Source organism: Trachurus japonicus, chromosome 21 (genome assembly GCF_045865225.1).
Source record: "Trachurus japonicus isolate A0001 chromosome 21, Traja_1.0".
Taxonomy (NCBI): Eukaryota; Metazoa; Chordata; class Actinopteri; order Carangiformes; family Carangidae; genus Trachurus; species Trachurus japonicus.
In genome coordinates, this window is record NC_140927.1 from 34,518,053 (window position 1) to 34,539,633 (window position 21,581).

At 42.3% G+C, this 21,581-nt stretch overlaps 2 protein-coding genes across 2 annotated transcripts in view; both read right to left on the reverse strand.

Moving 5' to 3' along the window:
• LOC146965673 (uncharacterized) overlaps nucleotides 1-4,559 on the reverse strand; it is a 70,612-nt gene extending 66,053 nt beyond the window's left edge. The window contains exons 1-2 of the mRNA XM_085766361.1: nucleotides 4,030-4,559; nucleotides 3,745-3,918 (exon numbers count right to left, since the gene is read on the reverse strand). Of these exons, the coding sequence (XP_085622487.1) occupies nucleotides 3,745-3,918; nucleotides 4,030-4,547 (692 nt within the window). The 5' untranslated portion in view covers nucleotides 4,548-4,559. The remainder of the gene's footprint in view (nucleotides 1-3,744; nucleotides 3,919-4,029) is intronic.
• The window catches only part of LOC146965670 (uncharacterized), a 310,932-nt gene that overhangs the window by 206,582 nt on the left and 82,769 nt on the right, over nucleotides 1-21,581 (reverse strand). The gene's annotated exons all lie outside the window — the stretch shown is intronic.

Sequence of the window (21,581 nt, forward strand, 5' to 3'; positions counted from 1 at the left end):
CGGAGATTTTTTTTTTCTTCACACACGCTCTCCCTCCCTCCGCCGTTCGTCGGAGTTTTTTTTTTTTTTAACCGTCAGCTGGCGCTAACCAGTTCACGCACTGAGTGTCTGACACTTTCTTGCTGTATTTCTTTAAAAAAAATAGTAGTGGTATAAATAATAGGCCTAGGCTATTACAAATTAAGCTACACACACACACACTCTCTCTCTCTCTCCTCTCCCTCTATCTCTCCCCCCTCCTCTCTCTCTCATGATCCTACAGAATAATGAGTGATACACAGAGTAGCTGACATTCAGCTGGCTCTTTCTCTCTCTTACTCACTCACACACACACACACACACACACACACACACACACACACACACACACACACACACACACACACACACACACACACACACACACACATATAAAGTTAAAAATTAAAAATCACACTGATCATTAAAAAAAAAAAATTAAAGTAAAAAAAAGAAAGTTATGTTGACTATGAAAACTCTTGTTCATTACATTTTACTTAATAATTGCAACCACATGTGTACATTCATTGTTGCAAAACTTGTTCTGTAAATAGTTTGTTTGCTATCATGATCAAAGCCATTGATCTGAAGCTCAATGCTGATGCTGTCCTGTAAACAGTTTTCTAATCAGCAATAAATATAACAATTTCTGATCAACCCATATCAATTGCATGCTTAAAATAACATACCGGTTAAAGCCTCGCCCATTTCAAGACAACCCGACCCACTTCTGGGTTAAACCCCGCCCACTTCCGGTTTAGGCCCTTCCCACTCCGAGTACAGATACAGATACAGATAATTCATATGGTTAACAGATACAGATACAGATACAGATAATGCTGTACTCGCTCATCCCTTTCTACTTTTACTTAGTTATTTTTTTCAAGTACTTTATACACCTCTGGTGGAATGAGCACATTAAAATAAAGTGTAGCGTACCTGCTGGGATACCACAGTTCTTACACATTAACTGCAATAATCAGTGTCTTCGATAGTGTACCACGTGCTGTTACACAACTTAGTATATGTAACGATTGTGTTAGTACACACTTGTTACTCTTTGATACAGTGGAATGAGCACATTAAAATAAAGTGTACCTGCTGGTAGGGCTGGACGATTAATCGAATTTTGATCGTGATTACGATTTTTACTCAAATACTGACAGTTACATAGACCAGAGCGGCATCTGAGAATGACTGATGCATCCTGGGTAATTTAGGGGCAGCGCCCAGCATCCCTCCATTGAAAAGTTCAGCCTAACTGGCTTAACAAACTAACTAACAAAAAGTTGGCTATTAAGAGGCTATTTACAGACAACACTTAGCCAAAACCTACCCGGTGATTCGACCAAATACGTGTAGATGTCTGGGTAACACATTTCTGGCCACTGTGTGGAGTCATGATCATTGTGGGAGGCTAAATGAGCATACCGGTAGATTCATTAATTGTAATTTTTCAAGATAGCATGAACGGTGGGTTTCAAAGAGGGTGAAGACCTGCCGCTCTTCGTCTCGAAACCCCGGAAGTCGAACCCTCACTTCCGCCTCCAGCCCAGGTGATATGGGTCAACCAAACTCCGCCCACTCATTGGGTTAAGTGAGCTACCTCCCATCTCATGATATGTTTCTTTGTTGTGTATTTGTGGATCAGTCTACCTTGACCTCACCTGGCCCTTACACTTCACCTGCTTCACATCTCCCAGGGGAGTTCATAACACACAGTGAGTCATGATGAGACACTGAAGTCATCATGAGGAGAACCTCCTGATCCCAGTAGTTCATCACTGTGACTAAGGAAAGCTGCACAGCTCATGTTTGAAACACTCTGAGGTTTTGGCTTCAGTATAAACTGTGTTGGGACTAGAGGGCTGCACGGGCCTGGAAATTAAGCCCGCACCCGGCCCGTTACCGGTCGGGTTACCCACGGGCTTGGGTCGGGTAGTCATGCTCTAGTTGGGACGAGTCAGACTGAGACAGAGGACGTCAGTGGAGTGGGCGGAGCTTCACTGTGGCCTACACCACCTCTGGATATGGTCAGAGTGATGGGATCTGATGTCATCAATGCATGGATCACCTGAGACAGATGTTCATACCAGGTGTGACCAGGTGTGAACGGGGCCATAGAAAATGTTCCAGCTCCTCCTCCTCTATCAGACAGTGAGTGTGGCTGCAGCAGCCTCTCCATACCTGAGAGAGTCCAGTCTCCAGTCTGGATCCTCCAGTCCAGCAGACAGCAGCTTCACTCCTGAGGCTCCTGGATGGTTGTAGCTCAGGTCCAGCTCTCTCAGATGGGAGGGGTTGGAGCTCAGAGCTGAGGCCAGAGAAGCACAGCCTTCCTCTGTGACCAGACATCCTGACAGACTGAACACACACAACAACACACAGGAACCCTCTGTCAACACCTGCTGCTGTGTAGTGTTGCTTTCGTCAACGAAAATTATGACGAAATATCATCATCAACGACCCTTTATCACGTGACGAAAACAAGACGAGACGAAACGTAAACAGTGGCCATGTGACGATAACTATAATAAAATATACAATGCAATACTGTTGACGAATAAAAACGAGACTAAATGTGGTTCACAAAACAAAAACTCTGCTAAAATGTCTCTTCATTTTCGTTGACCAAAACAAGACGAGACAAAATAATTATTATTTTGCAGTATTTCTGTTTCATAGGCAGCGACGTCACTTCCTCAATCCTCACTCGCGGCATTATTTAGAAGATGCAGCTGCGCTGGGTTAGTGTTAACGAGTCTGACACAGAGAAAGGGACCGACGGCCGGCAGCCGCGGATCGTCAAACCACTGAGACACGTGTGTGACGAGTCTAGCGTGTGTGTGTGTGTGTGTGTGTGCGTGTATGACTAGTGTGTATGTAGCTATTTGTTGGTGTGTGTGAGAGAGAGTGTAAAGTGGGTTTCTCCAAAATATCTGCTAAATCTAGTGTGTGGGAACTGAAAATAAATATGTTGAGCAGCATCTTCCATGTAAATGGTAAATGGTAAATGGACTTGCACTTATATAGCGCTTTTCTAGTCTCTTGGACCACTCAAAGCGCTTTTACACTGTTGGTCACATTCACCCTTTCACACACATTCACACAGCGCTTGGCAGCGCAGAAATCTAACCATTCACACACATTTGTACACCCAATGGACACATCGGGGGGCAAGTGTGGGTTCAGTGTCTTGCCCAAGGACACTTCGACATGTTGCCAGGAGGAGCCTGGAATCGAACCACCGACCTTCCGGTTAGTGGACAACCCGCTCTACCTCCTGAGCCACAGCCGTCTGGAATGGATGTATTCTATAAGGTATCAATAATATAAAAATAAGATAACCATGTTCGAATTGTGAAATTGGTTTGACTAAAAGAAAAAATTGGTTTCGTCTATAGTTAGGCTACTATAGAAGGTAATTATACTATATTAACTGGGTTAAATAGAATTACATTACTAGAACGAGATTAAAATAACTGACTAAAACTAGACGAATGTCATCAGTTTTCGTCGACTAAAACTAGACGAAAATAGTCATGGGTTATTCTGACCAAAATAAGACAAAAATGCTCAGAGTTTTACTTGACTAAAACTTGACTAAACAAAAAAGAGCATGAACCTGACCAAAACTAATAAAGACTAAAACTGAAATTAAAACAGGCCGCCAAAAACAACACTACTGCTGTGTTCAAGTGTCATCAGATAAACAGGATGGATCCTCACCTGAGAGTCTCCAGTCTACAGTGTGGACTCTCCAGTCCAGCAGACAGTAGCTTCACTCCTGAGTCCTGCAGGTTGTTGTTACTCAGGTCCAGGTGTCTCAGACTAGAGGACTGGGAGCTGAGGACTGAGGACAGAGCTTCACAGCTTCTCTCTGAGAGGTTACAGCTGCTCAGTCTGAAGAGATGATCATGAGGAATTAAAGAAGAAAGGAGTTTATTATCTGTTCTGTTGAAAGACAGATGGGTTTTTATATAATGATGAATAAATCCAACTATCTCTACTTACAGAGCTTTGTTGGAGGCTTTGACCACTGGCAGCAGCCTCAGAAGAGCCTCCTCTGAAGCAGAGTATTTCTTCAGGTCAAACTTGTCCAGATCTTCTCCTGATGACAGTAAGATGAAGACCAGAGCCGACCACTGAGCAGGAGACAGTTTATCTGTGGAGAGACGTCCTGAGTTCAGGGACTGTTGGATCTCCTCCACTAGAGAACGATCATTCAGTTCATTCAGACAGTGGAACAGGTTGATGCTTTTCTCTGCAGAGGGAGTCTCTTCAATCTTCTTCTTGATGTACTGGACTGTTTCCTGATTGGACCATGAGTCACTTCCTGTCTGTGTCATCAGACCTCGTAGGAGATTCTGATTGGTCTTCAGAGAAAGACCCAGGAGGAAGCGGAGGAACAAGTCCAGGTGTCCATTTGGACTCTGTAAGGCCTCGTCCACAGCGCTCTGGTAGAAGTTTGTCTCTGCAGATTTGACTCCTGTTGTTTCAGTCTTCTTGGAGGTTGTTTGTTGTTGTGACATCAGGTTGAGTCCAGAGTTGATGTAGGTCAGATGGACATGAAGAGCAGCCAGAAACTCCTGAACACTCAGATGGACGAAGCAGAACACCTGGTCCTGGTACAGGCCTCTCTCCTCTTTAAAGATCTGTGTGAACACTCCTGAGTACACTGAGGCTGCTCTGATATCGATGCCAGACTCTGTCAGGTCTGATTCATAGAAGATCAGGTTTCCTTTCTGCAGCTGCTCAAAAGCCAGTTTTCCCAGAGTCTCAATCATCTTCCTGCTCTCTGGACTCCAGTGTGGATCTGTCTCAGCTCCTCCATCATACTTGACCTTCTTCAGTTTTAGATGAACCACCAGGAAGTGGATGTACATCTCAGTCAGGGTCTTGGGCAGCTCTCCTCCCTCTCTGGTCTTCAACAGCTTCTCCAGAACTGTAGCAGTGATCCAGCAGAAGACTGGGATGTGGCACATGATGTGGAGGCTTCGTGACTTCTTGATGTGGGAGATGATCTTTCTGGCCTGCTGCTCATCTCTGAACCTCTTCTTGAAGTACTCCTCCTTCATTGGGTCAGTGAACCCTCTGACTTCTGTCACCATGTCAACACACTGAGGAGGGATCTGATTGGCTGCTGCAGGTCGTGTGGTTATCCAGAGGCGAGCAGAGGGAAGCAGGTTCCCCCTGATGAGGTTGGTCAGCAGCACGTTGACTGAGGTGGACTCTGTCACATCAGTCAGGATCTCAGTGTTGTGGAAGTCCAGAGGAAGTCGACACTCGTCCAGACCGTCAAAGATGAAGACGACCTGGAACTGATCAAAGCTGCAGATTCCTGCTTCTTTGGTTTCAGAGAAGAAGTGATGAACAAGTTCCACCAAGCTGAACTTTTCCTCTTTCAGCACATTCAGCTCTCTGAAGGTGAAGGGAAATGTGAAGTGTATGTCCTGGTTGGTTTTGTCTTCAGCCCAGTCCAGAGTGAACTTCTGTGTTAAGACTGTTTTCCCAATGCCAGCCACTCCCTTTGTCATCACTCTTCTGATTGGTCGGTCTCTTCCAGGTGGGGCTTTAAAGATGTCTTCTTGTCTGATGGTTTTTTCTGCTCTGTCTGGTTTCCTGGACGTTGTTTCAATCTGTCTGACCTCATGTTCATCATTGACCCCTCCAGTCCCTCCCTCTGTGATGTAGAGCTCTGTGTAGATCTGGTTCAGAAGGGTTTGGTGTCCTGCTTTAGCGATGCCCTCAAACACACACTGGAACTTCTTCCTCAGGGCAGATTTGAGTCTACGTCCAAAAACTGGAGCAAAATATTCAGAAAGAAAACACAAGAAATTAGATCAATAAGAGAATATAACATTTTAATTCTTCTAAATAACGGCTATGTGAACATGTTTCCCACCGTGTGTTGATGTCAGTGAACGTCTCATTTGTCCATCATGTTGAATCTTTAGAGAAATCCTCTTACTCCTCTGCAGACGCTCAGCCAGCTCCTCCTGCTTCATCCTCCTCAGGAAGTTCACTGTGATCTTCACTAATGCCTCTCTGCTGCTCCTCCTCTGCTCTTCATCCTCACCGTCCAACACCTCCTCATCCTCCCTCTGACTCCCTGAGCATTCTGGGTAATCTGGACTCAGAGCCTTGTGGATCTTCTTCAGCTCGTTCTTGACAAAAGTGACCATGTTCTCCTCCAGCAGCTGGAACAGAAACTCTATGAGTGACAGCATCAAACTAAAACCATGGAGCCAAACATCAGATCCATGTTGGACAGACTGACAATCCACTGGTGTCAAAGTGCAGCATGGAGATGATGGTGAACACAACAGATGTGACAGCAGCTGTTGGACATGTCCTCACCATAAATATGGAGTCCAGGTGTGTTTGATGCTGCTGGGCAGACTGACCACTGGGAACCTCTGAGCTCTCCTGGTCCACTCTGTGGAGGAATCAGTGTCAAGTCAACATCAGGACAGAGAGATAATACAAGATGGACTTTATATGTCCCCTGAGGACGTTCACAACAGACAGAGACACTTTGGTTTCAGACCTGGTCCAACAACACGTCGTACAAACTGGTTCTTTTCTACAATAACCTGAGTCTGACTGTTAGTTACAGCTTACATCTGATCAGCTGATCCTCGTCCTCCTTTAAAGTCAATGAGCCAGTCCTTTGAGTCGTTGCTCTTTAAAGACAGACAGCTGGGTTCAGAAGAGTCTGGTCTCTGCTGCTGGATCCTGAAACAACAACACAACTCATGTTTAACAGTTTTAGGTTTTCAAAAGAATTCTCTGCAAAGTTATTTTAAGGGTTACAAATGTGAATGAGTTCCTTTTCCTACATTTTGTAACAATGGGCCTCATTCACCAATATCTCTTTAAGTTCATTCATCTTCATCCAGCTCATCCTCACTGGGTGGAGGGTGAGCTGGAGCCTTTCTCAGCTGACTTTGGGCAGGAGGCGGGGTTCACCCTGGACAGGTCACCAGTCTATCACAGGGCCAACATATACACACACACATTCACACCTATGGGTGATTTAGAGTCACCAGTTCACCTGCATGTCTTTGGTCTGTGGGAGGAAGCTGGAGAGAACCCACACATGCACGGGGAGAACATGCAAACTCTACGTCAGATTCATGAAAGTGTTGTTAAATCCAGAATGCCAGAGAAGGTGAGTTGAGAGGGAAAGTTAATGTCCAAACAAAAATCTACAGGGAGCGTCTGACTTCAAACATAAAAAGAACTTTAGTGCTGAAGTGGAGCGACTGCTGCAGGAAGTGAACAAAAAGCAGCTGTTATATTTAGCAGCATCAGCAGTGGATGCAATAACAGAAAGAAAGATGCATGGGATGCTGTCAGTCATTCACTGAACGTGTGTCTGAGTTATAACTCAGTTTGTAATGAGAATCATTAGCTGTTTTCCCACTAAAATTAACGGGTCGACGCAGCCCCCCCCCCGCTGGGGGATCAGACAGAGCATAAACCGGTCGCCCCGCTCTCATCCACGGTGCAAGAAACACAGTGTCATGCCACAGCCGCCCGCTGCGGAGTGTGAGGTCCGTCCGCCGAGGCATCTGGCTGACCTGGAGCACCAGGACCGTGGCAGACCCGTATGACGGACGTCCGTGGCACAACACAGTTCTCTGTTTATCGCGTTGGCACCTCTTTTCCTGATATGGACAAAAAATGCCCCCATAGAGATCCATTGAAAATCGCAAAAACCACATGTTTTCACCTGGGGGTTATTTTGTCCTAGAAAAATATTTTTTATATTTTCATGGTTTAATTCACATCAGGGGAAGTCAAAGTATAGGTTTATGGGTGATTTTTGAAATATCACTTCATATTACCGCGAGGATGCGGCTCCGAAGTCCGGGGCATTCTCTCCGGCCGGCCCCGCCATGTGAGTCTGCTGCCGGGGTGCAGCTACTCGCGCTGCCCCGGGGGACTCACCGCCCCCCCAGCTGCAGCTGGTCCGTGCTGGGGGGGATCGAGCTGAGGGATTACATCCGCCTGATGATGCAGGAAATAATTTGGTCTCTGATTTTCACCAGATTTAACTTTTTATCAAAATTTGCCCAGCTGATCCATTTTTTTCCTCATTTTCTTAGTCCAAAGTTTGCGCTGCAATAATCGAATACGTGGACGCGCGTGCCCGATGATGCGCGTGCATTCGTGTGTGTGGGGGGGTCCGTGTGGGTGTCCTGGTGCAGTGGGACTTGACTGGAGTTGAAATATCATCATCATCTGCAAGCAGCAGCTGTAAAACCAGAACCAGTCCCAGAAGCTCCAGGCCCGGAGAACCAGAGAGGGGACCCTGCCAGAGCGCTCCCCAGGAATGGTGCATCGCTGCCCGGGTAAAATACGTGAGGGAGAGGGCTGGATGATTTGACGCTTTTTTCAAAACTCCGATCTAAAATATCAGATTATACCACTTTCCCTTGGTCGATTGAGGTCCAGTAAAAAGTATGATGGTCTTTTAACTCTCCTCTAGCCATGTGTGAATTATGATGTCATGTTTTTTACACAGAAAGTCACGTGATCATGCCTTTTAGCCGACATGTCACAAAACAGTAAAACGGTAAAATGAAAAAAAAGCTCCAGCAAACTTTAAGCAGACAAATCAATGTTGGCCCTGTTCAAAGGCAGACATATGACTGTTCTCATAATAGTTGGAGTAAATAAAATAATTTTTAAAATTCTTATTTTATTGCAGTTTTACAACATTTTTATGACGGATATTAGCGGTCCCTCACTAAAACAGGTCATGAAAGGGTTAAATTATAAAAAATATTGATGAAATTACACATCATTCATTAGAAGACAACTAACCCTAAGCAACAAAAAAAAAATATTGTAATACCTATTTTTACTTTGACGTGGTGTGTGTTTGAAAACAGGGACATTTTTTGTCCCTATCAGGAGAACGTTAGTGATTTTTAACAGGATCTGAGGGTTAAATGGGTTTTTTGGCCAGTGGGAAAGGGGTAATTGAAATGTGACTCCACAGGAAGAACGTTCAACAGAAACTCAAAACCTTTGAAATGTAGTTTTGTCTCTTACATCTGATCAGCTGATCCACGTCCTCCTTTAAAGTCAACGATAATGCCCTTTGACCGGTCGCTCTTTAAAGACAGACAGCTGGGTTCAGGAGAGTCTGGTCTCTGCTGCTGGATCCTGAAACAACAACACAACTGATAAATGTGCATGTTGGAGAAAAACTGATGTGAAATATCTTCAATCTTTTAATAAACACAACAACTGACTTTTAGATAGAAAAGTCTTTCTGACTGTTTTAAATTCTGACCCTTCAAATAAATATCGTCTCTTGTTAAACTGATGACGACCAATGGACTCATCGCTGGATTCAGGTCCAGGTCCAGGTCCAAGTCCAGGTCCAGGTCCAGGTCCAGGTCCAGGTCCAGGTCCAGGTCCAGGTCCAGGTCCAGGTCCAGGTCCAGGTCCAGGTCCAGACTGTGGCTTGTGCTGCTGCTTCGGCCTTGAACACAACACACACAGAGCTTTGAGTGTGAATAATGATGGAGCAGCGGTCTGAGTCATGGACAGTTAGAGATGCTCATCTGACCTTTGACCTGTGGTCTGGCTCTTGGTTTTAGAGGGAGGGGCTCCCTCCTCTCTGTCCTCACACTGATCCATGCTGCTGAGCTCACATCCACATCAGCTCACACACACTTTGTAGCTTCACCTGCAGAGGAAACACACATCATTCATCTGCACAGCAGCTCACATGTCCATCATGTCTCCAGCTGCTCCTCCACTGATTGGCTCTTCTCCTCTGCTTCATATCAGTGTCAGCTGAATGCAGTCACACAGCAGTGAGGAAGAGGAAGCTGCCATCAGCTGCTCTACTTCTACTATCAGTCCACTAGATGGCGTCATGAAGCTGCAGCCCAGCAACATGATCCATGGACCACTGTTTCCATCCACTGACACACACAAGGACTGAGATCCACTGAGTTGATGTGACACAGTCTCTGTGTGGACAGCGTCCCTGTAGAAAACCACTGGACCAAACAAGCTACACACACAACAACTGGGCCTCCACTTATTTCACCTCACAGCTCCACTGTCACAACATTCAGTCATTTCACTCTCCAGCTGCCACTGACACTTATTGTCTCTCAAATGTCACAAAATACAGACAAATGATGCGTTCAAGTTCCTCTCAGTCTGAGGCCACGTCTTCAAACGTCTCATTTTGTCACAGCAACAATCAAAGAGACAAAAATATTCAGTTTACAGTCAAATCAAACAGAGAAAACAAGGAAATCTTCAGTTTTTGAGGCTGAAAACTGAAAATTTCTGCTTGAAAAATGTTGATTGAACAACTGTTGCAGCTCTGAAACATTCTCCACAACAATATTAATGATTTGTGCCCAATAATCAATAACCCAGAGTGTTAGCTGTGTGTAACCACAGACATGAATGGTGAGGACACAGAGACAGTGTCCAGCTGCTCCTCTTCTCATAGATTTAAATGAGTCAGTGAGCTGATGTAACCTACAGAGTCACAGGACAAACATGCTGTGGTTTCATCTTTAATCCTGTGTTTCTGAGCTCATCAGGTGTTTTTAATCTACAACCTGCAGCTGCAAAGTGACCAGTAGCTTCACCTGTCAGGTACATGAGCTGCAGTACAAGCAGGAAGTAGCACAACAAGGAAATACTCAAGGAGAGTACAAGTACCTCACAACTGTACTGCACTAAATGTACTCAGTTACTGTGAAGAACCTGATGCTGAACATTGATCAACACTGGAAAACCAATCATCAATAAAGAAACTGTCAGTATTGATCAGTGATATAGGCAGTAACAGCTTCTGCTCTTATTCCAGCGCTTCTACCGACAACATCCACACAACATGGAGGACACGGTTCTACCCACAACATCCACACAACATGGAGGACACGGTTCTGTCGGTCCAGACTTTACAGCTACAGCTCTGACTCAGCTACAGTCACATTATAACAACACAACAACAAGTTGAAGGGCAGAGAACTCAGGTAACGACAGGTGTTAACGAGGAAAACATTCAGACTGTTCACCTTACCTTCACACGGGGAAATAAACTGCGACACAACCGCTGGGTCAAAGGTCAACTTTAACACTTTGAACTGTGACTCACCTGTTCATCATGATGTTATCTTATCTGGATTAATTACCTGCTGCTTCTTTGCACTTTGCTCCAAGAAATAAAATCCAAAGTGAACAAAGAACATTTATCACACACACAACATTAACATGAAGGTGAACTGAACCAGACACTATGACAATTATCTGTCACTGACATGAAACACTCAGTGGAGAACTTTGAATGAATCAGGTGATAATTATTATTATAAACAGTTATTGGTAGTCTAACAGCTAGAATAGTGCTGTGATGTCACTTATTGTCCAGCAGGGGGTTTAATACAAGTAGATCCATCAGGAGGAAACCACTGGAGTGAAATAGAGAGCCTCAGCGGAAGCAGAAAGTAACGTTGCCATGGGAACTCAATTCGGAAAAAACCTCCATGTAAGTGAACTGGAGTCAAAATTTTATTTCATGATCCGATAAAATTGTGCCATGAGGAAAAAATACGACCTCTACCTGTTTAAAACATCACGTTTCATGAAGAGAAATCAGCAGTTTGTTGTAAAACTATTGTAGAATAAAACTCCTTAGAATCCGTAACCATAGAGACTCCAGGTGGCGTAGTGACGTCACCATGGCGACCACATGGCGTCCTTCCTTTCCCGTGTCAGTTGGTGATGTATTTTTAGTGGGACACCAGATCTGTAGTCCTAGAGCGTCTTCACACTAAATACATTCTTCTGTTGCCATTTTATGACAAACTGCTGATTTTTTTTGGCGTGAAACGTGATGTTTAAGTAGGTTAAGGTCATATATTTTTCTCATGACACAATCACGAAATAAAACTTTGACTCCTGTTCACCTACAAGGAGATTTTCTCTAAAACCAAGTCTGACTGGTCTCCAAGGTTTCAGAGAGATGGAGAATGTGTGAGCGATGGAAACTCCACATACACACAGCAAGAGATGAAGTGAAGACATAAACCACAGAGTCAGATCTGAGCTCTCATAGAAGAACCTCAGAGAGGTAAGGAAGAATTAATCCACCTTTATTTTGAAAGGTGAAACTTCCTCCAGATGGAGTCCACGGCGTTGAAGAGGCACATATAATAGCAGACTGTTTAGACGGGGAGAGGAGGTGAGACTTAATACTGGACCCGGTGAGGTGGTTGGGTGTCCGGTAAGCTAGCTGGTTGTCAGCTGTCAGGGATTTCCCCACGCTGTCAGACCCAGTTGGATCAAAGTGTGGGACAAAGTGCAGCTTAACAACAGGATTCTGTGACTAGAAATCCTATGAGCGGTTAAAAACAACTAGAGGAGGTAAAGAACTATAAAACAGAGTAAAAAAGCGATTGTATTTTGTTTGTTTTTCAAGTCGCAGGGGGAGAGCTCAGTTGTCAGTGTAGGCAGTCACTGCAAAAACTCAAAATCTTTCCAAGAATATTTGTCTTATTTCTTGTCAAAATGTCTCATTTCTAGTCAAAACTAATCTCTTTCCACTTAAAATAAGACACATCATCTAAAAAAAATTTACTTGTTTTTAGATCATTTTCATTTGTTTCAAATAATTTGTGACTTGAAATAAGAAGAAAAATCTGCCAGTGAAAGAAAGTTTTTTGTGCCACTTTCAGATTTTTCTCCTTCAAGTGAAAATCTGCTTGAAAGATGTAAAAAGTGTCTAAAAACAAGCTACTTTTTAATATGATGAGTCTTATTTTAAGTATGATGAGATTAGTTTTGACTAGAAACAAGACACATAGGATTCTTGGTGAGATGTTGAGTTTTTGCAGTGAGTCACTGACTCCATCTTGCTACCTGTCTGTCATACTTCCATCACTATTTTCTCGTTTTCCACCGTTTGAGGTTTGACTGCTCATGAATGACATGTTAGTAGAGTCTAAACCCAGTAGAGCTCTGAGATCTACTGACTCAGGTCAGATAGTGGAGCTCAGAGTTCAGACCAGACATGGTGAAGCAGCATTTAGCTGTTATGCTGCAACAACTGGAACAAACTACCAGCAGAACTGAAATCAACTGTAAACACTTTTAAATCCAGGTTAAAAACATTTCTCTTTTCATGTGCTTATAGCTGAGCTCTTTTAAGAACTTAAAACTTTATCTATTTTCTTTTATTTTACATTTTTACTCTTGCTTTTAACTCTGTTTTTAGTGTTTGTTTTTATTCTGTTTTCATGCTTCTCTTTTTTTTTCTAAATGTTTTGTCTTTATGTAAAGCACATTGAGTTGCCTTGGTATGAAATGCGCTATATAAATAAAGATGCCTTGCCTTGCCTTGCTCCTATTTTAATGACGCTAACACTCACTATGAATGACCAGGTGAGGTCACAGGTGAGTGAGAAGGTGTTGCTGACCTCACCTGAAGTATCTGACAAACACACACACAGTGGTTTAATATAATCTTAATGTGACACTCATGTGTTTGTTGTGTAACTGTGATAATCAACAGTTCACAGTGACAAACACCTGGCGGCCATTTTGACCGTTTCTGAGCTGCTGCAGAGCGACAACGTCCTGACGTCAGAGCTTTGTGTGGTGTAGTTCAACAGGTTCAGGTGAGATTCTGCCTCATGTGACGTCAGCGCCCCCTACTGTCATAAACCTGCACCTGCATCACAGAGCAAAGGAGGAAAGGCACAGGATTCTGGGTAATGGTCACATCAACAGAGGATTTGCTTTGAGGTAAAGAGTGAGAAGAACTCTGTAAAGAAGAAGAAAATGACCTGGAGTGTCATTCTTCAGAGACGTTTCACTGCTTCACATCTTTACAATCTTTAGTGAACAATATCCACTATTTCATTTTCTTCAGCTGCTGTGAGGAACATGGAGCTGGGCTTCCTATCAGAGATCACTGCAGTCCTCACATGGAAACGGATCAGGGAGTTTTTCTGCCACGTTTTCCTCCAACACTTACAAAACATTGATTAAAGCTGTGAACCATCATCATCCATGTCGTCCTTTTTAATGTTCCTGTAACCCAGTAGATGATTGGCTCTAATTATATGAATAGAATAATATTGTTTGTTGACCTCAAAATTCATTTATTTTAGGCAGCAGAAAGCTCTTATCGTCCCCACAGAAACATGAACATGACCTACAGTTACTATTGTTTGTGCATTAAAGGAAGATTTAAGGCATTGACAACCTGTTATGAGCTATGATATATTGTGTGGATGCTGAACTCATTGTATTGTGTTGGTGTGTGTGTGTTGCTTGCACTGATAATGTGCATTATAGACGGAGAAGCTGCTAAATATGTTCATTACCAGCAAAAGCAATGTTGTGAATTAAAAAATTGAAGTGTTTGATTTGTGTTTTTACTGTTTCACAGTTGATAACTTAAAGGATTCGTTTAATGGTTAAAAAGAGATTAAACAAAATGAATCATATTTCATGGTTAAAAGTAAAACATAAAGTGTTGTAATTCATGGAAAACAGCTAAAATCATCACATTTCATGGCATAAAAAAGCTCAAATAATTTACGGTTGTTTTAAAATGTGTAAAAATAAATATTCCATTTGATAGGATATAGAACTAAAACCTGTACAGTTAATAAAATGTTTTCCTTTAGTCACTATTGTATTAGAGTACTACTGTGTTTAATTGTGTTTTTTATGTGATCTGAGTATGGCCATAAAGAGAAGAGTGTTATGACTATGTACTAACAGTCCTGTCTCTGTTCCCCAAAGACTTTCAAACAACATTAATTAAAACTCTTTTTTGTAATTATGTTTTTTCTCATGTGGACATTTCCCATTTGTGATAGAGAACAATTTGATTTGTCATTTGTGAAGAACAAAAAGAAAGAAACTGTGGAACATGAAGTCAGTTATTGTGCTGAATTTTCATTTTCATTTTATTTTTCATAAAGCATATTAACTCCATAGTAGCTTGTGACTTAATTTCCTCATTGTGTTTATCACTCACCTAACCCTCCTATTACGAGCCCAGTCTTTCCTGGTCCATAGCTTCATATCCTGTGACACTCTGAATGAAATACTGAGGGGAACTTCATTGTGTTGAGACATTTTTGATAATAACATTTTATATATCCCATATTCCTTTAGTGTTGTTTTTGGTGTTATTAAATATTGTCCTATAGTTTTCCTTTCTACAGAGCTTTATAATATTGGTTCACTTAATTCTGATACTTACATTTATTTTCTGCCTCTTTAGTTCTTTGTTGAATAAATTCTCTGTAGAGTGTATTTGTCTTTTGACAGGCGTTTCCTAATCCCTTCATGATCCATGGTCCATCTATAGACTTTAGTTTGCTGCTTTGTTGTTTCACTGGAAACTTTTTGTTTAATAATGATGTGAATATTCTTAAAATGTTCCATACACATTGTCAATATCGTTTTCATTATAAACTGTTTACAAGTCATTCCTAAACACATTGATGCTTTCCTCTGTCCTCACTCTGCTGTAATGTGTTTTATTTATTTATCTGGCTGCTTTGTCTTGTACCTGCTGCTGTAATAGAGTTAAGGAGTTAGTAATTCCACTAACTGTAATTCTGTTATTATGGAAGCTGCACTACACTTAGTTTATTATTATTATTTATCTGCCTGTTACAATATGAAGTCGTTCACTCCTTTATTTTTTATCTATTTATTTATTATGATCTATGAGTTAGAAGCTCTTATTTTGAAACGCCACACTAACGAGCCCCTGCAGACTTGGCGGGTTGACCCGTTTCTAGGCAACAGTCTGCTGTCGGAGCCTCGTGGTAGGTTGACTTGTACTGAGCTCCGTTAATCTAACTTTCTATTTGAGGGTTAAAGGTGACTTTATTGATCATATATGTGAAGATCTGCTCCAGACAACAACTGCTGATGTTCTGTGATGATGCTGAGTGAGATACATGACAAGTTCATTGATACGGAAAAGCTTTTCACTCACTTTGATAGCTTCATGTTAGCTTGTGGCTAATCCTAGCAGCGTGACTGTTGAACAGGCAGAGAGTGTTGTGAAGGTTATTTTGTTCCAGTGTGTGTGTGTGTGTGTGTGTGTGTTATCCTGAGCTGTGACTGTGAAGCCTGATGCAGAGATTATTTCTCCTCTTTTCATTAGCAGATGTAAATAAAGTCTGATGGGAGTCTGACAGTGACGGTCCTTGTCCTCTGTGAAACTACACGACGACGCATGAGAAAGCACTGAACCGCTACGCTGCCATCAACTGTAACAACTGGTAGGTGTCACTGAGCTCAGAGATTCATAGTCCACTCACTGGCTTGTTTCCTGTCTCATTGGTCAATATGTGGTCCGTTAAAGGGATAGTTCGCCCAAAATTCAAATTTCACTCATTATCTCCTCCCCCTCATGTGGACTAAGGGCTGGGAGAAGTTTCAGAGTCCTCCGTGGCTTCTCTGAGTTACAGCGGGGCTCCGTGCAGCGGTATTTGTCCATATAATGGTTATGAATGGACACCACTTTTCTTCGTAACAAAAAGACACACCAAAAAACATCCAAATACCTCCATACTGCTCGTCTGTAATGTCCCTCTTGTATTGAAGCCCCGACATGAGAAATTGTTCCGAAAAAAATTAAATAATTATATGTTTTAAGCTTGTTTGTAGCGGAAGCTCCCAGCACTGCTCTTCCTGGTCCGTCCAAATCTCGCGTGATTTGCACTGACACCCAGTTCACGAGATTCCGGCATTTAATTTTTTTCTGAACAATTTCTCATAGTGGGGCTTCAATACAAGAGGGACATTACAGACGAGCAGCATGGAGGTATTTGGATGTTTTTTGGTGTGTCTTTTTGGACGAAGAAGAGTGAGCTCCGTTCTCAACCGTCATGTGGACATGCAGTGCTGCACGGAGCCCCGCTGTAACTCAGAGAAGCCACGGAGGACTCTGAAACTTCTCCCAGCCCTTAGTCCACATGAGGGTGAGTAGATAATGAGTGAAATTTGAATTTTGGGTGAACTATCCCATTAAGGCGGCACAATGGGCTGTGATTCTGCTGGGTCCTGTGGTTTTTGGATATAGGCTCATGCTGAACATTGTATTGATAAACTCATCAGTCATTCTGTGCTTATTGGGATTTAGCAGATCAGTGTTTAATAGATAACGTTTAGCTTCATTGTTGAAAACCACTTTGCTGTGGAGCCGTGGTTCTGCTGGAGTTCTTCCTGTCTCTGCCAAATCAGAAATGAGAGGTTTAATCAGCAAAACTTCAAACAAAACACATTGATCACATAATTTTGTCTCTAGTCTTTGGTTTAGAATTAAAAACCAGATACATCTACATGAATTTGGTTTCTGGTTTCAAAATAAAATAACAATAACAGGAATTTCCAAAAACCAAAAAGGCACCATTTGTAATTGTTTATTAATTTATTGATTGTGACATCAATGGTGTCATATTTTCTTGTAGTTTTAAAATAAATCACACACTTGTGTTTTTAAATGATAATAAATGATGGATTATCTGATGAGACTCAGACCTGAAACACCAAACATTTAACACTCACCTGTTCATATTATTATCATGGTTTGATGAAAACAAGCTTTTGTTAAATTCGAAAAAAACTAAATTTATGGTTTTTACAAATCGAAAAAAGGATGAAATTGAACTTTCATTTGCAGGAGAGAGTATCGAAAGTGTTTCTGTATTTAGGTTTTTGGGTGTTATCCTGGAGGACAAGTTGACATGGAAAAACCACATAGCATATGTAAAAGCCAAGGTGGCAAAGAGTATCTATATTTTGAATAAGGTTGAGTTTGTCTTGGACACTAACACACTAAGAATTTTGTATTATACATTTATTTTGCCATATTTTAATTACTGCGTGGAGGTGTGGGGCAACACTTATGTAAGTAACATCGCTCCTCTGATTCTGCTACAAAAAAGAGCAGTAAGAGTTATCCACAAGGCAGGTAATAGAGATCCCTCAAATAGATTTTTTTATTTCTGCAGGTTTGTTGAAAATGGCTGATATAATAGAATTACAGACCCTAAATATAATGTTTAAAGCAAAGAACAGATCATTACCTGAACATTTACAAAGCTTGTTTAAACTGGAGGAAGGGGACAACAGACTGAAGCTTGATTTTAAACATTCATTTGCAAGGTTAAGCTTAAAACAAATGTGTATTTCTGTTGCAGGTGTAAAACTATGGCATTCACAAAGCAAGGAATTGAAAAGTTGTACAAGTATGTCTCAGTTTAAGAAAATGTTTGAAAAAGAAAAGATAAGTATCTCCAAAAAAGAAGAAGGAGAAAGAGAAAAAGAAGGGAAAAAAAAGAAAAAGATAGATAGACGAGTGGTGTTTACCGTTATTTTGTTTGTTTGTTTGTTTGTTTTTTTGTCATTACTATGTTTCATCATCTTTAATATTTTGAAACAGAGGATAATACTGGTGTTGAAGCAAGCCAATGAAATTTGTAACAACAGAGAGGAGCAGGTATTATAAGTTTTTTCTTCATCCTGCTCCTTTTCGTTCATGGTGAAAATGTGTACACAATGTATATGTGCAACTATGTGAGAATACCATGAATGAAATAAATCAAAATGAAATGAAATTAAATCAATGTAACGCAGTGCCACCTAACAACCACAAGGGGTCAGGGCATGAACATGAGTGAAGACTCATATGAAAGTGGTGTGTTCAGGTAGAAGGTCACATGACCAGGCTGGACTGCAGGCTCACTTCACTGTGTTTCAGAGTTCAGTGGTTTCTGGCTCTAGTCTGAGCAACGTGACTGGGAACACAGTCAGTCCACTGTTGAATCAAACCAAATATAATAAATAATACAGGTGCATTTTAACTCTTTTACACCAGCGGTGACGAGAGGGGGAGGAGCCCTCAGCTAATTAGAAAATCAATTAGGGTTAGGGTTAGCCCAGCTGTGCTAACACATGCTAACACACAGTCAAAGTTTCAGCTCTGTTGATCTGAAGGTGATCGATTATCAGCAATAATCATAAACACACACATTAGATTCTCTGATAAAAACCTGTGTCAGCATAACACCCACAATGCTGGTGTGTGTGTGTGTGTGTGTGTGTGTGTGTGTGTGTGTGTGTGTGTGTGTGTGTGTGTGTGTGTGTGTGTGTGTGTGTGTGTGTGTGTGTGTGTGTGTGTGTGTGTGTCTGGACTTGTAATAGTGCTGCACGATTTGATAAAAATGTGCGATTGCGATTATGGTGGAAAATATTGCGATTTGCGATTGCGATTACGATATTGTAAATTAATGCTGTAAGGAGTCTATTTGCTTCCTTATCAAGCACAGCACAGGAAATAACCATATTTTAGGAGTGTATTTCTGTGTAAGTGTTTCCTTACAGTATCTTTGTATTAAATAAAAATAGGTAACTTTTTGTGCAGTTTCATAGTCTACTGCGATGCCATCATTTATTACAATGCCTTTCTCCCCCCTCCCTCCTCTCACAGCACACAGGTACACAGGTAACACAGAGACAGGCAGACACACACACACACACACACGCACACACGCACGCACGCGCGCGCACACACAACGGAGGAGACGAGAGGAGACGGCAAATGAGTGTGGCTGTTACCGTAAAATAAAAATAAAAAAGACAGTTAAAAGAAAACCAAACACCGAAGCTTTCTGGTCGTTCGCCCCAACAGGCATATAGGCTACCTCCTCGTTTTTTAAACGCACTGCACATGTTGCGGAGGAAAACACAGTTCGCTCCGTGACGCTAAAGCTCCACACCTGCTGTAATCACGGGGAGACGGTCCTGCAGCACACTGAGCGCTGTCTGCCAGCTGGGTAGTCACGTGATCAGACCTGCTGGTCACATGACTACTGACGGAGTCTGCTATGCTGCACACATTAGGTGCGTTCGAGATGAGCCAGGCGTGCGCAGAATCGATCGCCGGTGACCAGCGCACAATGCAGCCGGTTAGATTTGTGTCCGACTTGATCCCGACTTGCTCTGACGTCATGCACGCGCCTGCAACGATAACCTCACGAGATCAAGGCGGCCGCAGCTTTTAGAGCCAGGCGCCGCAGTTGCTCTCCACCGACTGCAACCGCCTGCAGCCTCAGGGCATGATGGGAAACGCACCGGATCATGAGCTGATTGGCTCTTAGTTAGGACTGCAAACACTACGTGTTGTTGTATAATGCTAGATTATATGAATCTCATGTTGTAGGCCTACTGCTTAAAAAAATATTCACACTGAATCAAACTTATATCCTGAGAAATATATTGGTTATTTATTGGACAATTGCAGTACAGCATAAGAAATATATACTTTGGTGACTTCCTGTTTGTATTGACGGCGGCTGGAAACTGTCCGACTTGACTGCAGCTTTCTGTCACCGCCCGCTGCTGCTGCCGCCTGCTCTCGCCGACCGTCCAGACGAGGCGCAGTTCATCTCGAACGAGCCTATTAGCGGCTCCGCTCCACACACTACAGGAGATAAAGTCCTGTTTACAGGCTCACGCGGTCGCACATTTATGTACTTTAAATCGCCAATCGCACTCTTTCGTGCGATTACGTAATCGCACGGCGTGACATCGCGATTGCGATTGCGATTAGATTAATCGTGCAGCACTAACTTGTAATGAGAAATTAACCAGGAAGTGGAGAGTTTGAAACGGGAACTGTTTTGGGTCCGTATCGTCTCATTTCCGGTTCCTGGTTGTTTTTCATTTTTACTCAGTTAGGTTGAGTATAACTTCTTTAGCTTAGCAGTTAGCAACAATGACTCACCTCTCTGCTAGCTACGAACAGAGTGAATGATGAAGAGTTCAGTTTACCTCGAGCTGACCTGGGAATGATGCCACAGCCAAACTGACCACCAGTTAGGTAAGTAACAAGCAGTGTTGGGCATGTAACTTTTAAAAAGTATTTAGTTATAGTTACTGAATAAAGGTAACTAATTACCAGGAGAGGTAGCCTAACTATTGCGTTACTTTTTGAAAAAATAAAATGCTCAAATATGTCTTATTACTTCAACTCGTCCCTAACTCCCTATAACCATAACCCTAACCTCCCGTTTATGGAATAACCAGCTCACCCAGTATTCCTCCACACAGAATACTGAGTGAGTTGGTTAGAAAAAAACACATTATTATCAGATTATTTGATGGAAACGGGGTCTACTTGGCAGGATTACATTTCTAAAATCAACCATATAGTGGAGCAGACACATGCAGCCTCGATCTGTGTTTTTTGTTTTTTCTGGTGCTTTAGGTCGCCGCCCGACATGAGAAATTGTTCCGCCGGCGTGATTTGCACTGACACAGGAAGAGCAGTGAACTGAGACACTGGGAGCTTCGGCTACAGACAAGCTTAAAATATAGACTCATTTCATTATTTTCGGAACAATTTCTCATGTCGGGGCTTCAATACAAGACGGACATTACAGACGAGCAGCATGGAGGTATTTGGATGTTTTTTGGTGTGTCTTTTTGGACGAAGAAAGTTGCTATCCATTGACAACCGTTATATGGACAAATAC